Source organism: Betta splendens, chromosome 13 (assembly GCF_900634795.4).
Source record: "Betta splendens chromosome 13, fBetSpl5.4, whole genome shotgun sequence".
NCBI lineage: Eukaryota > Metazoa > Chordata > Actinopteri > Anabantiformes > Osphronemidae > Betta > Betta splendens.
This window is the reverse complement of record NC_040893.2, coordinates 5,996,513-6,010,489: the sequence shown is the minus strand read 5'-3', so window position 1 is coordinate 6,010,489 and position 13,977 is coordinate 5,996,513. Positions and strand designations below refer to the sequence as shown.

The 13,977-nt window shown below is 43.3% G+C and overlaps 1 protein-coding gene across 6 annotated transcripts in view; it reads right to left on the bottom strand.

The window, feature by feature from the left end:
• Positions 1 to 2,685: 2,685 nt before the first annotated feature.
• plch1 (phospholipase C, eta 1) overlaps positions 2,686 to 13,977 on the bottom strand; it is a 43,380-nt gene continuing 32,088 nt past the window's right edge. For 3 of the 6 annotated variants that reach the window (XM_029171157.3, XM_029171159.3, XM_029171162.3), the window contains 11 exons: positions 12,803 to 12,897; positions 11,573 to 11,667; positions 11,302 to 11,481; positions 10,851 to 10,958; positions 10,068 to 10,192; positions 9,880 to 9,964; positions 8,713 to 8,859; positions 8,257 to 8,336; positions 8,025 to 8,084; positions 7,160 to 7,547; positions 2,686 to 6,403 (listed from right to left, as the gene is read on the bottom strand). In XM_029171157.3, coding sequence (XP_029026990.1) covers positions 3,762 to 6,403; positions 7,160 to 7,547; positions 8,025 to 8,084; positions 8,257 to 8,336; positions 8,713 to 8,859; positions 9,880 to 9,964; positions 10,068 to 10,192; positions 10,851 to 10,958; positions 11,302 to 11,481; positions 11,573 to 11,667; positions 12,803 to 12,897 — 4,005 coding nt within the window. In that variant the 3' untranslated portion in view covers positions 2,686 to 3,761. Of the gene's footprint in view, positions 6,404 to 6,788; positions 6,817 to 7,159; positions 7,548 to 8,024; positions 8,085 to 8,256; positions 8,337 to 8,712; positions 8,860 to 9,879; positions 9,965 to 10,067; positions 10,193 to 10,850; positions 10,959 to 11,301; positions 11,482 to 11,572; positions 11,668 to 12,802; positions 12,898 to 13,977 lie in introns of all 6 variants that reach the window. The other 3 variants (XM_029171161.3, XM_029171160.3, XM_029171158.2) reach the window with 3 other exon arrangements.

The following is a 13,977-nucleotide window of genomic DNA, read 5'->3' as shown; positions in this document are numbered from 1 at the left end:
CTTGACATACTACACAGTCCTAACGCTCACTATTCTTTTGAACCAGTTGCTTTTCGTGCCCAGATTATAAACCTTCCTGTTTACTTACTTATATTTTGAATGGGCGCTATGTGAATACTGCTTTTAATATATTGTACAGTGTGTAGAAACATTTGATCGCCACTTTATTGATTTGTGTTTCACGTTCTAGGCAATAATGTGCTTTATAAACTATAGGACACATTGTAAAGCTTGTCGTTGGCAGCTTCAATCAGTTTCCTTCTTTACTGTCCTCTTCATTTGTTATGAAAAGCAGGAACGGAGGACCCAAATGCACAGTGCAGAGACAGGACTTGAGTAAATTTCCCTTTAATAACGACAGCTCCAAAAACGACAGACGAGACAGGCAGAAATCAAAACCAGTAATCCAAAAGCTCCAGCAAAGGTGCAGACAGGGATGAGGCAAAAACACGGTCAAGAACAGACTAGAGTCAAAATAGGGACTGGAATTAAATGCTGGAAAGCTGGATACAGGTAACATGAGCAATCAATCTGGCAAGGGAGCATGGCATGGAGTGGAACTTGAATACAGCGCTTGATTACAGATTAGATGCAGATGGTGAATCATGTGACTGAAACTTAAAGCAAGATACAACTACCCAGAACGGAGCTAGATCGGAAGTGGTCAAAATAAAACAGGAAATGGACATGAATCCATGGATCCATGACCTCTGTAGGAGCAGGAGTCGAGGAGAGGAATTTACCAGTCGAAACCAACAGGAGCCCCCAGGAGGACTCCTGGAGACACCAAAGCAGAGGAGACAGGAGCGGTGACCTCCAGGCGCCGAGCCAGGCGAGGACCAGAGGGCAGGACTACCCCGTACACAGGAGCTAGTGCAGGGCTGCTCTCTGGGGCCTCCACGTCAGACTCAGCAAAAGCAGGATCTGAGCAGGAAGGCTTAGTGACGTTGACACCGGTGTCTTGAGCAGAAAACACAGAGCCGAATCAGGCATTGGCGCTTCCGGACCACCAGGAGCCGAGGCAGGCGCGGGCGCTTCCGGACCGCCAGGAACCAGGGCTGGAATGTTCTGGTTTACCAGGCTGCCAGGGATGAGAGCTGGGTCTTGGTGCGACACAGCTGAACCTGGAGCTGGAGCTTGACGTGGCTCAGGAACAGGGACAGGAAAGGCCACTTCTGGACCAACAGGGACTAGAACTGGGGCAGGAGCTTGGCTTGACAGGGCAGGAGCTTGACATGGCTGAGCTGGAGCTTGAGTGTGACGTGGTCGAGCTGGAGCTGGAGCAGGGCCTGGGGACAAAACCAGGACATTCTGAACTGGAACCAGGAGAGGGCCTGAGAACTCGGTTGGAGTTCGAACTGGACCTTGACATGGCTGAGCAGCAGCAGTTGTTGGAGCTGACCGCTGAAGTAGGGCTAAGGCTGGAATTGGACGTGGGTACAGAACCAACGTTTGAGAAGGAGCAGGAACTGGGCATGGTTGCTGCAGAGGAGCTTGAATGGGCCGTGACGGCTGCACAGAGGCTTGACCTGCAGCAGGGGTCAAACGTGGCCGGGCGACAGGTGCAGCAGGGGTCAGACGTGTCTGACAGGTGCAGCAGGGGCAGGGAGAGTGTTTGCAGCGGTCTGTAGCTTGGCAGCAGGTACAGCAAAGCTGTGGTTGGAAGAGGCTGTGGTTCTGTGGCTGGAACAGGCTGCGGTTCTGAGGCAGAGGCAGCCTGAGACGAAGGGGTCACGGGAATATAAACTGAAGTGTGGGCAGGATTCAGCTAAGAAACTGGAGCGGGAGTAGAGGTATGAGCAGAAGACGGCTGCAGCAACGTTGATGAGATGAGCATTGGAGACACAGTGCTGGGACTTGAGATGGTGTGGATCGTGCAGCTGAGACCGAGGCAGGAAGTCGAGTAAGCCGTAAAACCGGAGCCGAGGTGTGAAACCGGAGCCGAGGCCTGAACCGGAGCCGAGACCTGAGCCGGAGGTGCATGTGAAGCCAACGTCTTGGCAGCGAGCACAATGTCTTGCGCATTGTGCATAACTTGGAGTAAAGCTTCTTCAGGGTAATCGAGCCACCAGTACTCTTTGTCCAGGGTGGCAATTGTTTCCTCCACTACACTTAGCCATGCTTCAGGGTTGGATGCCTCTACGTGGACCATCAAAGACTCTGCATAGATCAGAAGTAGTCACAATAAAACAGGAAATGAGCATGAATGTACGCCTGAACCTGGATCCATGACATCATTCTCTGCCAGTTTTTTTTGTGTTTTTAGCCTTTTCTACCAAGGGATTGTATAAAAAATGTTAGAAATTCATTATTTCATTTATTGAAAAACACAAAACTTTATTATCTCAGTCCACTAAAATTCAAAACATATAGATCATTTTAATATATGTATTAGTTTATTGATTTCTGACAGCAGTCTACTGTAATTGATGCACACATGAAGTGTGTCCAAGACTAAGCTGGGGCCATTATGGGGAATTGTCTTCCCAGAGCAACAGGTGTGTTGCTTGTTCGCTTTATTACACATCTCTATTATTCATTTCATGAGCAATTACATCTCATTTTGTCTAAGGTGCCATGTGGGAAAGCCTGAGGCTGTTTGTGACCTGATAATTAAGAGATTTTAAAATTGAGCTGCAGTAAATCGCTTTTAGGAAAACAGGAAATAAGCATGAAATGTTAAAATCACGTTTTAATATTTTATTGCATTGGTAGGAAAATGCTCCTCACATGAGCAACAATACAAAGAAAACAAGATGGTGTAACACTGAAACAGTAATAATAAAAAAGCCTGCAACTTTGTCACCCCCACCCCCTCCATGTAGCTGTCACTTGGTTTTATTATTCCTTTACGTCATAGTCTGTATCAAAGCAATTATAAAAATAAAAACATTTAAAACTCCAAGTCTAAAACTCCTAAAATCTGCAATCACCTTTTCATTTTCTAAAACTCAAAAGCAGAAAGTCCAAGCGGACATTTCTTTAGTGTATTGCACTCAATACCAACAAGCCTCTGTGGCATCCAATGCAATAATCTGATCTGTGCAAACGCTGTTGGGCGGCTGACATTTATTGTATAAATTGGTGCATAGTCATGCTTGACATGTTCACGAGTAACATGCACAAACATAAATGTACTGTACAGAAGTGGTTCTCAAATGTAACCCATCTCAGACTGAAAACAATGACAGGAATATTTATATACCACACAAATTAAGAAAACACCAATGAAGGGGGAAGGAAGACTTGAAAAAGTGAACTATCCATTAAAATAACATGTTTGGTTGTACTTCACATTCAATTGACACAAAGAAAGACATTCGCTCTTTGCTTTGAAACCCAATTTTTCTTTTTTGCTTCATAGTCAGTTTACACAGTTTGGACAGTACATCACAGGGACAGAGAACAAGGATCTGTACAATCAGTCCAGGAAGCCATTGGGTGGGAATCAAAGACCCCATATACAGTACATTAACACATTAAGCAGAATATAGACAATACATTGCCAGGCTAGAAAAACCATTCACCATTGAATAGTGGATATTTCATACAGGAAAGTCATGCTGTCAGGTCCACCTGTGAATTACACGTGATGTTTAACTGACTTTGTACAGTACAGACCACATCTTTTTCTACAAACAGTCCGGAATAAGGGAAACAAAGGCCTGTGAACATAGGGAAAGTATTCAGTCCTTAATCCTCTGGCATTTAGTGTAAAAATCAGTGCTTGCTCCTTAAGTTCATGTTGGGTATGGTTACAGCTACAGTCTGAGCAGAAAATAGACCTCAGGCTCTGACACAGAGTAGGAGGAGTCTCGAGAAGGAACAGAGTCATCGGTGTAGTACCGATCCCCATAATGATCACTATTACCATAGCGCAACGATGTGCAAGCTCCTTCGGGAAGACCCCTGTCCTCCAGCTGACCAAGGTAGCCTGCTATGTAAGAACCAGTGGAGTGTCTGTTCGCTGGTGGGTTCTGTGAAGATGGTTTATTCCTCAAAACCACCCCACCAACGCTAACAGGACTGTGGAGCACAACACCCGCCTGGGGCTTCAGCGCTTCTTGCTGTCTTTCTCGGGCACGACTGTTTATGTGACGGACGCGACTTTGGCTCCGAGAGGAGAGTCGCCGGGTTAGAAGTGGAGGGGAGTCATCTGTATTCCTGGGAACGACAGGTGCTACGGTGGTGGCCTGCTGATGTGAGGGGAAGTCTTTTTCTTCTGGATGCAGGTGGAGAGACAGAGACTTTTCTCTGTCACTCTCATCGCCTTCTAGACTGACCAGCTTACGTAGTTGCTCTGTAAGTGGATCACAAGAGTGTGATTGGAAAGGTACTTCCCCCCTGGTGCCCATTCTTTTTTGCTTCCTCATATGGGGAGTGATGAAGCTACGACTTATGATATGGTATTTGCCCTGGAAGTTGCATGATATGTCTTCAGATGTCAGGTCTCCCAAGGACTTTGACTTACAAGGAGCAGGGACTATAGAGTCTTTTGAAGCTGAATGGGAGCGGGTTGATGAAGGTCCTAAGTTTAAACCTCTGGCTTCAGTCTCGTTTGTAATATTGACAGAAACCTTTTGGTTCCAAGACTGCTTCCGGCTATGTATTTGAGTTTCATTTTGTTTGTTTGGCTGGGACCATTCATAAGCTGGAGACTCCGGTGAAGGTGTAACACAGTCCACATGGCTGATCACTGCATCACACGTTGACAAAGGCGAATACAGGCGTCTGTCTTTACAGACATTCATAGGCCCAGCAGAAGGGTTGGGGATGCATTCAGAAGATGGAAAACCGTTATTGAAACATCTCACTTGCTCCCTTTCCTCGTGTTTATACCCTAGTCTGTCTTGGTGGGACCTATGTAGGTGCTGGCTGGCACTATAGCTCTTCTGTAATGTAAAAGAACTGCTAAAGTCTCTGCTTTTGTTAAAGGACTTAGAATTGTTCTGAGGCACTGGGTAGCTATTCTGGCGCAGTGGACTAGGATTGGAGGATCTAGAATTGTTGTGTTTGTGCAGTGGTGAAGGCTGACAGGGGTTCTCATGCTGGTTTAGACTGGACAGCTGATAGCAGGGTGTGTTTATCGGGGAGGGACACTGTGAATAGGCCACTTGATATACACGGGTTGGGTAGTGCTGAAGGTCGAGACAAGATGAAGGCTGCTTATGTTGGAAGTGGTTGGGTGTGGACTCGTGATTTTCATAAATAGCCTGACGTTTGGTTGGACTTGTGAGTCCCTCCCATTGCCTGCTATATCTAGATGACGTCAACATCATATCCAAAGGGTCCTCATCAACATTAATTTCCACTTCGTTAACTGAGTCATGGTGAAACTGTGGACAGTTGTCATTTACAAAGGTGTTGGTCAATGTTTTAGACGTACCCCACTCTCTCTTGCGTGTAACAGGAGAATCATGCACTTCCTCATATATCCGTTCGTCAGCCTCTTCCATTTCTTCACTCTCAGCCTGCCTCCTACACATATCCCAGGGCAAGTTGTACCCACTCTGGACTGCTTTTCCTGGAGAAGATCCCAAGCTGTTTGAGGATGTGCTCCCCATACTGTCTACTTGAGCGTGGATGCTCTGTTTCTTAAGGTTATACACTGATACAGGCAGCAGCACTTCCTCATCCAGAATGGTGTACACCTCCTCATGCTCTGTGGTTTCCGGGCTTGAGAGGAGAGGTGGAATAGTTTGACCTGCCTGGAGTGTTTTGCAGGGTGACATGATTTTATGATTCGCATTACTGATTGAGCTTTTCTCTTTGAGAGCGTCGGCTTTGAGGGGAGAACTTAAATCTTCCACTGCATAAGGTGTGGTGGGCCTCAGGTTCGGGTGGCAAGAAGCAGGGTATTCATTGGATATTGCTGTGGACGTTTTCTGATCAAAAGTACTTTCAAACTGACCAATGAAAGCAGAAATTGAGCCACATGTTTCTTGATCATTGCCTAAAGACATAGCATCAATTAGTCTGGAGATGGTGCTGTCGTGCAGAGAGCTGGGGCCCTTCAGATTACAGTCCATGCTGGCAAGGGACATAGAGGCCACAGAGTGGTGGGCAGAGGAGGAAGACGAGGTGACTGTGAATGCTGTGCAGTTTGAAGATGTTTCTGGTTTCTCTGATCTCATCTGACTGGTCATGGAAGGTGAGACGAGGCAGTTTTTGTCTCTTGCTATGACAGTGATCTTGGATTTGACTCCACTATTTTCTACCTGGTAATTGACATATTCGTCCTCTTTTTTTCCATCTCCTTCGCCAATGACTAGATAGGAAGCCTCCTGCAATTGGGCAGGTTCTATTTTATTACTGTATATCTTAGAAGAGATGCTTGTTCCAACAGAAAACGACGATTCAATTAGAAGGTCCACGGAGGAAGCTCTGGGCCTGTGGCAAGGTCCTGTGGAAACAGACAAATGAACAAATGTATTTAGGAAATGACGATTACATAGCAAGATTTGATTGTGTACACCAAGCCAAACCACAATTACATGATAACAACACAGCCAAACCAAGGCAATGGCAATACATAGACAAATGGTCACCAAGTACAGTTGTGAAAGGGAAAGCTGAAAAATGACGCTGTGGAGGTATAATAAAAGAAAAAATCCATGTTTTCGGACATCGTAATAGGAAAGAGATGATCAAATGGGATTGGTCAAATGGATTAAAATGGCACAGCAATATATTTCGCAGAACACTTTCGAACAAAATACACTGGGTGGAGCCAATACTGGTATGTTTTTGAACGATGCAACCTTCAGACAAGAGGTGTTTTCGATTACCTGTAGGTATATCCTAGTCAGTTCTCTACTATAAAGAAACACAACACATGAAGATGGGACAGAAAAGGCATGTTAAGGTACCGAGAAGAGTATGTCGTTCTGTCAGTTCACACGGCGAATGCACATGTACTGTAGATAGCTGTAGCAGGATTAAATAAGCAATGGAGCATAATGTACATGTACCATTACTTAAGGTGTAAACAGGTCAAGACACTCACAACGAATAATTTAAAAAATATATATGATTTGTTTTGCAAACATTACATTTTGTATATGCAAATTAAACTAAAATAATGTCAGGTAGGTGTAATTTACATAGTTCCATATTTTTAGATTAAATTCTTTAACTGGGATGAGCAGAAAATACCCACCAATGACTGTGTCTGAACACATATCATGGTGCTCCTTGTCTGGAGAGCAGATGGACAGCTGCCCTTGTAGAAGCTTGTCTAAGGGCATGGAGATAGGCCTGTGAATGAGGGGCCCTCGGGGCTGGAGACGCCTCTCAACCCCCCCATCCCTTACTGACGAGCTGTCTCCTCCTGCTGCTGCCCCTGTGCCATTCCTTTGGTCAGAAATGGAAGCCACAGACTCTGAGAACGGCATTTTGGTCTTCTTCCGTCCTTTTGCTGGGGCGCTGGCCGTGCGGCGCAGAAGATGATCACTGATGGAGCGTTTACGAAGACCACTGGAGTTAGTATCAACAGAGGACTTGGAAGAGCGGTTAAAGAAACCCCGGATGCCTCGCAGCTGATGACCCTGAAGACAAGCGGAACAAAGCAGGAGAGAATTAATAAAACACAAAATCTGAAGATCAGAAAAAATGCCTAATTAAATAATGAAGATACACTATACTTCTAACTTTTGAGTGAAGATGATGTATTAATCTTAATGGAAATAACAAAAACATGTAAAGCACCAGTTCGTGTAAAGCAAATATTGTATAATAAAACAAATATTTCATGCATTGCCTGTAGATGGCAGCCTAAATGCTCAAATCAACACAACACACCCTGGCATGGAGGCACTGTGGTTCATGCATGCACTCATGCTTCCAAATGAAAACAAGAATTGAAAATGAATGAAAATGAATTAAAACCAACCCTGCAAGCAAACTAAACAGCTCAGTGGTTAAATGGCAAACAAAAGCAAGGTAGTGAAAATAAAGCTTTTCTGCTTGGCATCATGCTTTATTGTTCCGTGCACCACCACACAGAGCCTAAGGTTTCAGGATACCTTGTTAGATCCTAGAAAGTGCATTATGGTAAAGCTGGGGTTCAGCACTAGTGGGCTCCACTAGAAAGACAAAGGATTGGAGGAGCATTGATTCAATAAATTCATGTTTTGAGGGAAACGTTTTGGTATTTTTCTTTTTTTTCTTTCTTCTGTACCTCCAAAATAGTATTCCAGTTGATTAAAGAGGCTACAGTAGCCCAGGCTACAGTAAACAGGATTCTTTTAAACTTACCTTGCCGTAGACATCGTGCACTGACACATGAACAAAGATGGAAGCCTCAGTCAGCCCCTCCAAGTAGACATGTCTGTAACCTGTTGTAAGGCACAAAGGGGAGAAAGCAGCAAGAAAGATTCAAAGGAAGATACCAGCTGGTGAATGGGTAGCTGTAGCCTGAGGAGGTGACATTAGGAGTTTAGGGACAGCTTTGATGGACACGGATAACAAACATAACCTTTCTAGACTCAATAAAAGAACTCATGGTTCACTAGACATGAGATAATGTGCCCTGTAGGTGTAGTACTGCTGCAGTCATGGGGGGAATTATAGTACATGTTTTAGTGTAAGCCTGTGAATGTAAGCTTGTAAGAAGGCGCCATAAAGATTTTAAATTGCAGAGACATGTCTTCTCTTAATTCCATGTGATCCACATGCAAAATGTATTTGTAAGACATAAAGAAATTTACAAACCAGGCATCAGGCTACTAAAGGCGACAGTCCGTTGACCTATGAAGTCCCTTCCAATAGGATCGTGGTCCCAGACGAGGAAGCGGACCAAAGCCACCTCAGCCATGTGAAGAGTGAAAGACAAAGTCTCTTCCCATACTGGATTAAACCCTGCACAAAATACACACAAGACCATTTCAAAAATCAGTCCTATCCCATAATACTACTGAGCGCCCCATGCCTTATAACCTTTCCCCGAGCAGAGGAAAAAGCAGCAACCAATCCGTTCCACTAACTTTATGCCTCTAATTACAGGTTATGTGTTATATTTATTTTTGGTGATATAAAATAGGCAGACAAGGTCAGCAGAATGTGTCAGACTGGAAGTCCAACCGGGAATTATAAAGTTATACTGTCCGGTCTGAATATTTGCGCCCACAGCCTGTCTGTCCACCCAGCATATATTCTGAGCTAGATCCCCCACCTCCCACCCTCTGATGTATGGTTCATGTAGACAGGACTCATGCAGTGTTATTGTGACACATTATAAGGAGGGGTACAGGGTCTGTCCATGGGCTGTCATCAGATCTTTAGTGTGGTGGACAGGTTCAGACCCTGGTGAGGGACTAGGTCACTGCTCTCTTAATGACAATGGGGAGAAATCCTGAATCTAATGGAATCTATGAAATAGGAAACTATGTACAAACAACTGTCTACATACACCCCAGAGGAACAGAATGTATTAATGAATTGTTTATTATAGTATAATAGGGGACATTTAATTAATGTTATTTTGATAGTGCTCCACAGCCCCCAGTAAACTGCAGCATCTGTGTGTATGGCATTGTTCCATCTCCGCTCTCGTTGGTTTTGTTTCATTGTTATTATTTTTCATTCTAAGACATGAGGTCGTATTTGCTCTGTTGCAGCAGCACATGCTCTATAGGATATACAGTCCATTCTTTAATTACATACACTGCTTCTTTTATGAGCTGCAGGGTGCTGAAGCTGACCCCAGCTGTCAGTTGAGAGGACATGGGTTACACCTTGTACAGGTAATGATAGCGTCCACTGTTAGGGGATAAAAATGGCCAGTGTAGGAACATGGAACATGAACTGTCTCCATCTGTACAGTTCCAGCTGTGCTTAGGTGAAGCATGAGATAACATCTCTTCAATCTGTGTGTGTTACCGTTGTCATCCACAACTCGTGTCTGTTCTTTACAGCAATCAACTGGCAGACCGATGATCTCCACCTCAACGAAAGGATCAATAATCTGATAGAGGAGAGAATTGAACAACAACTGTCAGTACACCTGCAAAATACTTCATGTATGTAAGAGTCAGCAAGACTGTAAGAGTCTGAGAGTGTGTTTCTACCTCTCCACGATCCCCGAGCATAGAGTCTGGTGGTTTGGGCAGCTGCTGTCCACTAATTATCTTCAGAATTAGCTGCTTTTTAGGATACGCTGGAAGTGGGTCATCACTGAATGGATTAAAGGAGCCTTGGGGGAATGAATACAACAGAAGAAGAACTTTTAAAAGAAAATGTTTTTATGTCACTTAATGGTAAAATCCAGGCCGCTTCTGCTTGCTGTATGTTCTGGATCCCATTTTAATTTATTGTTGTTTGTTACTTTTATACACTTTATTGATTTCACAGTCGCATTTTAACCCTGGGAGCTAGCAAGATCTTGCTCGAGGGCACATCTGGTGACAGACATTGGATTGTGCGTGAGATAGTCAACAATTACATTTTAATTTCTTTTTCTCTAACCCATATTTACTTTTGTATTTATAGTTACAGTTTTCAGTACATATTTCGCGTATATACTAATAAAAATAGTACCTTGATTAATTCTATGTGCAGCAAGCATGAGCAAATGCATATATGAATATGATTTGTTTTGTGCCTAATTCCCTTTTGCACCTGGCTGGTTTTTAATCAAACAGCACTGTAGACGTGTAATGGAGAGGTGGGAATATGTTCACTTTGATAAATTGCTTACTTCCAAACAGCTTCCTTGTTGATCTTGGACTTTTCATCCCCTTTGCATTTCTAATATGTCTACATGCGATAAACTTTTCACAAATAAAATAAAAAATAAAGCTAATAAATTGCATGTGTGTGTTTGTGCTTGTTTGTGTGAATACAGAACCTACCTTTACACATTGGAGGAGGCTTAAGGACATAACCGCTCCCTCCATTCACCAGGAACTTGGCTCTGTTGAGCTGCATCATCCTGCCCTCCGTCTGATAGTTTAGAGCCACTGAAGAAGAAAAATGAGAGAACAGTATGAATTAATACTTTATTACTATGATATTGACGTAGTAACGTTAATCTGTGAAATTCCTATAGAAATAAACATGTGAATATGTGTTATAGAAACTTAAAATGCAATAGAAACAGAAACTATACTGCTGCTAAAAGATGCTAATTTAGGCTTTGACGTTTGTTTGATTGTTGTATTTACTTACTTTACTTTAGTATTATTTTCATTTCTCACAGGCCTGGAATGATCATTTCTTAAAAATTAACAGGCCAGAATTTAAATTGAGCGAAAATGAAAACTGTCAGATTTTCAATTGCACACCATGGAGATGCGGTCTTACCCAACTGACAGCCCACGTTCCAATAGAACTGGGGGTTGAAATTGGACGAGTCAATTCGATAGGCTGAGGGATAAACCCGTGACAGCTGCCTCTGGTTAAAAGCCAGAAACTGTTCGGTTTTGTGATTGACCAGAGACTGCGCTCTGGTCTCGCTGAATGATAGCACATCACCTGGAGTACCTGAAAAAACATAGATTTCTGTAAATAATTTCCAAGTAAGGATTGCAGTGTGCAATTTTACTGTGCGGGTATCAGTGATTTGGTGATTTACCTTCATTCAGACACTCCTGTGAGGCAACAGAGTAAAACACCACCAGGTTTGACAGATCTCTGCTGAGTTTCATCGTCTTCCTCTTCCTCCCACCCCTAGAACAACGGCCAGATGGCAGAAGACAATCACAAGAGCATAGAGTGAGTGAGATGGTGTGTAAAAGACACAGGGTGAGTAAACAGGACATAGCAACACTCTGTAGCAAAAGCATGGAGGGCAGAGAGAGGACTGTCCATCAGAGAGACAGCTTGCAAACCACAGGAAGGAGCATCAAAGGGAAGAAGCTTAGTAGGGACGAGAAGAGCAGAGCAGCAGGACTCACGCACGCACATGCACACACACACACGCACGCACACATACACACACACAAACACGCGCACAACGCCACACAGTCACATTCATAACTCAGTAAGTCACACACACACTCAGATGCAGGTTTCAGGAATCTGAGTTGTTTCTGGGGATAAGAATATATAAATATTCAACCAGGAAGAGGCATTGAAAGATGAAGACATTGTGAGAAAAACACAAATGCATTTCTATGTCACAGCTTAATGCTCACTCACGAAGAAACAACAAAGACAAAGGTGGATGGACGAAGCTACAGAGCAACACTAATGTAAACTATTCTTTTTATGCTAGCACCAAAACAATAGTTTGAAGACAAACCTGCGTAATGGTAATTAACATCATTCTACATTATTAGAGCTTCCACTTTTCAAAGTCTGCTTTGTTGCTAGTATCTCATTACTTTTAACTACAATTCACAACCACCGGCTACAATTTTAGAGAATGATTTTAATGTCAAGCAAGCAAAGATTTGTACACAAAGGGAATCTGAATAAAAACGAAGAACCCAGCTATGAGTCACTGGTGCTCACAACATATGGTGGTGTTCTGCGCACTTGAAAGGCAGAGAAGTAATTTGCTTCATTAAAATAGTGTGAGAACCGGCCAAGAAACAAAACATATAGCAACGATTGCAGGGTGAATGCAGCCCAAAAGGTGGAAAAGTTTATATTTTTCATGTGAGAAATTATTGATTTTGGAGAAAAGGAATCAGACACAATAAGGGTTTTCTGCTTTGCTATCAGCATCTCCAGGCTTCAAGTGCTGAGTATCGCTCATACAAACATTAAAAGAAATCGCTGGAGAAGCTCTGCTGATGCCTTTGACTGTTTTATGCTTTGAGCAATCAGCAGCTGTCAAGAAACGTGGGTCAAAGGTCACCTGCTGAACTGTCCTCCAGCCTCTCTTCCAGACCTCTCCTGACCGTCCTCCTCCTTGTCAACGCTTTGGCACGACAGCCTGGATTTGGAGTGCCTCTGGTCAACGAACACACACAAAGAAAAACATAACGGAGGCTTGTTTAGTGGCTGCTAAGCATAAAATGACTGCATATATTCTAATTCACACATAACTATTGTATGTGACACAACCTGTGGAGGCTACTGAGTGATTCCTAGAAAGTGTTGTTATTGTAGTAGCAGTTTAAGTGTGTGTTTGTGCAGATATGTGGGTGTTTTAGCTATAACATGTATAATTATAGCCAGTGTTCATTTGGTGACGTGGGATTTTCTTTTTTTCTCTTTGAGCTAAACTGAACTTGGGTCGAGGATGGAGGGGTGCGTTAATAACAGTGTTTAGGCTGCTTCCCAACAGAATACACGCATCCATGCATGTACGGTACGCACACATTTTCACACGCGTGTGGGAGAATTATTGAAGAGGAGACACAAGGAGCTAAAGTGAAGAGGAGAGAAAAGAAGTTGAGGAATTTCAATGGGAAAGTGTCACCATGGGAAATAATGGTTAAAAATGATGGGAATGTAGGAACAACCTCTAAACACACACTCACGATTTATGGCCATGTCTATGTTATACTGCAAATTCAATGCTACTTGCTTGATCATGACACATTAATTAACCCACTATACACATATCTACTGTACAGACACATGTAATGTACATTTGTGTACATGTGTTTTCAGCACATGTTGATTATGCCCAGAATTTACTTTTCCCATGCTGAATAATCTGGTTGTACATATTAATGTTTAATTGTTGTACAGCTCAGTCTGATGCACTAAGCCATAAACTGGCTGTTGGTTTCAGTAGCTGCTGGGTTGAATGACCATGTTAGTTAAATGGATGGTGAAAGACAAGTAATGAATTCTGCCTGGCTGGCTCCATCGAGAATTAGTGATTGTATCCATTGAGTGCAGGTTTGCCCAAGTTGCAACACGCAGCAGTAATTCTTAGAGACTAGCTTGCTGTGTCAGGTCAATAACACAAAGAAGATCTTGAATTGTGTTCAATAAACGTGGCCTGAAATGAAGCTCTTTCGAATGTTGCGCTGCGGAGAAACTTTCCATTAGCACCTGACTTCACGGTGACAAGACAAA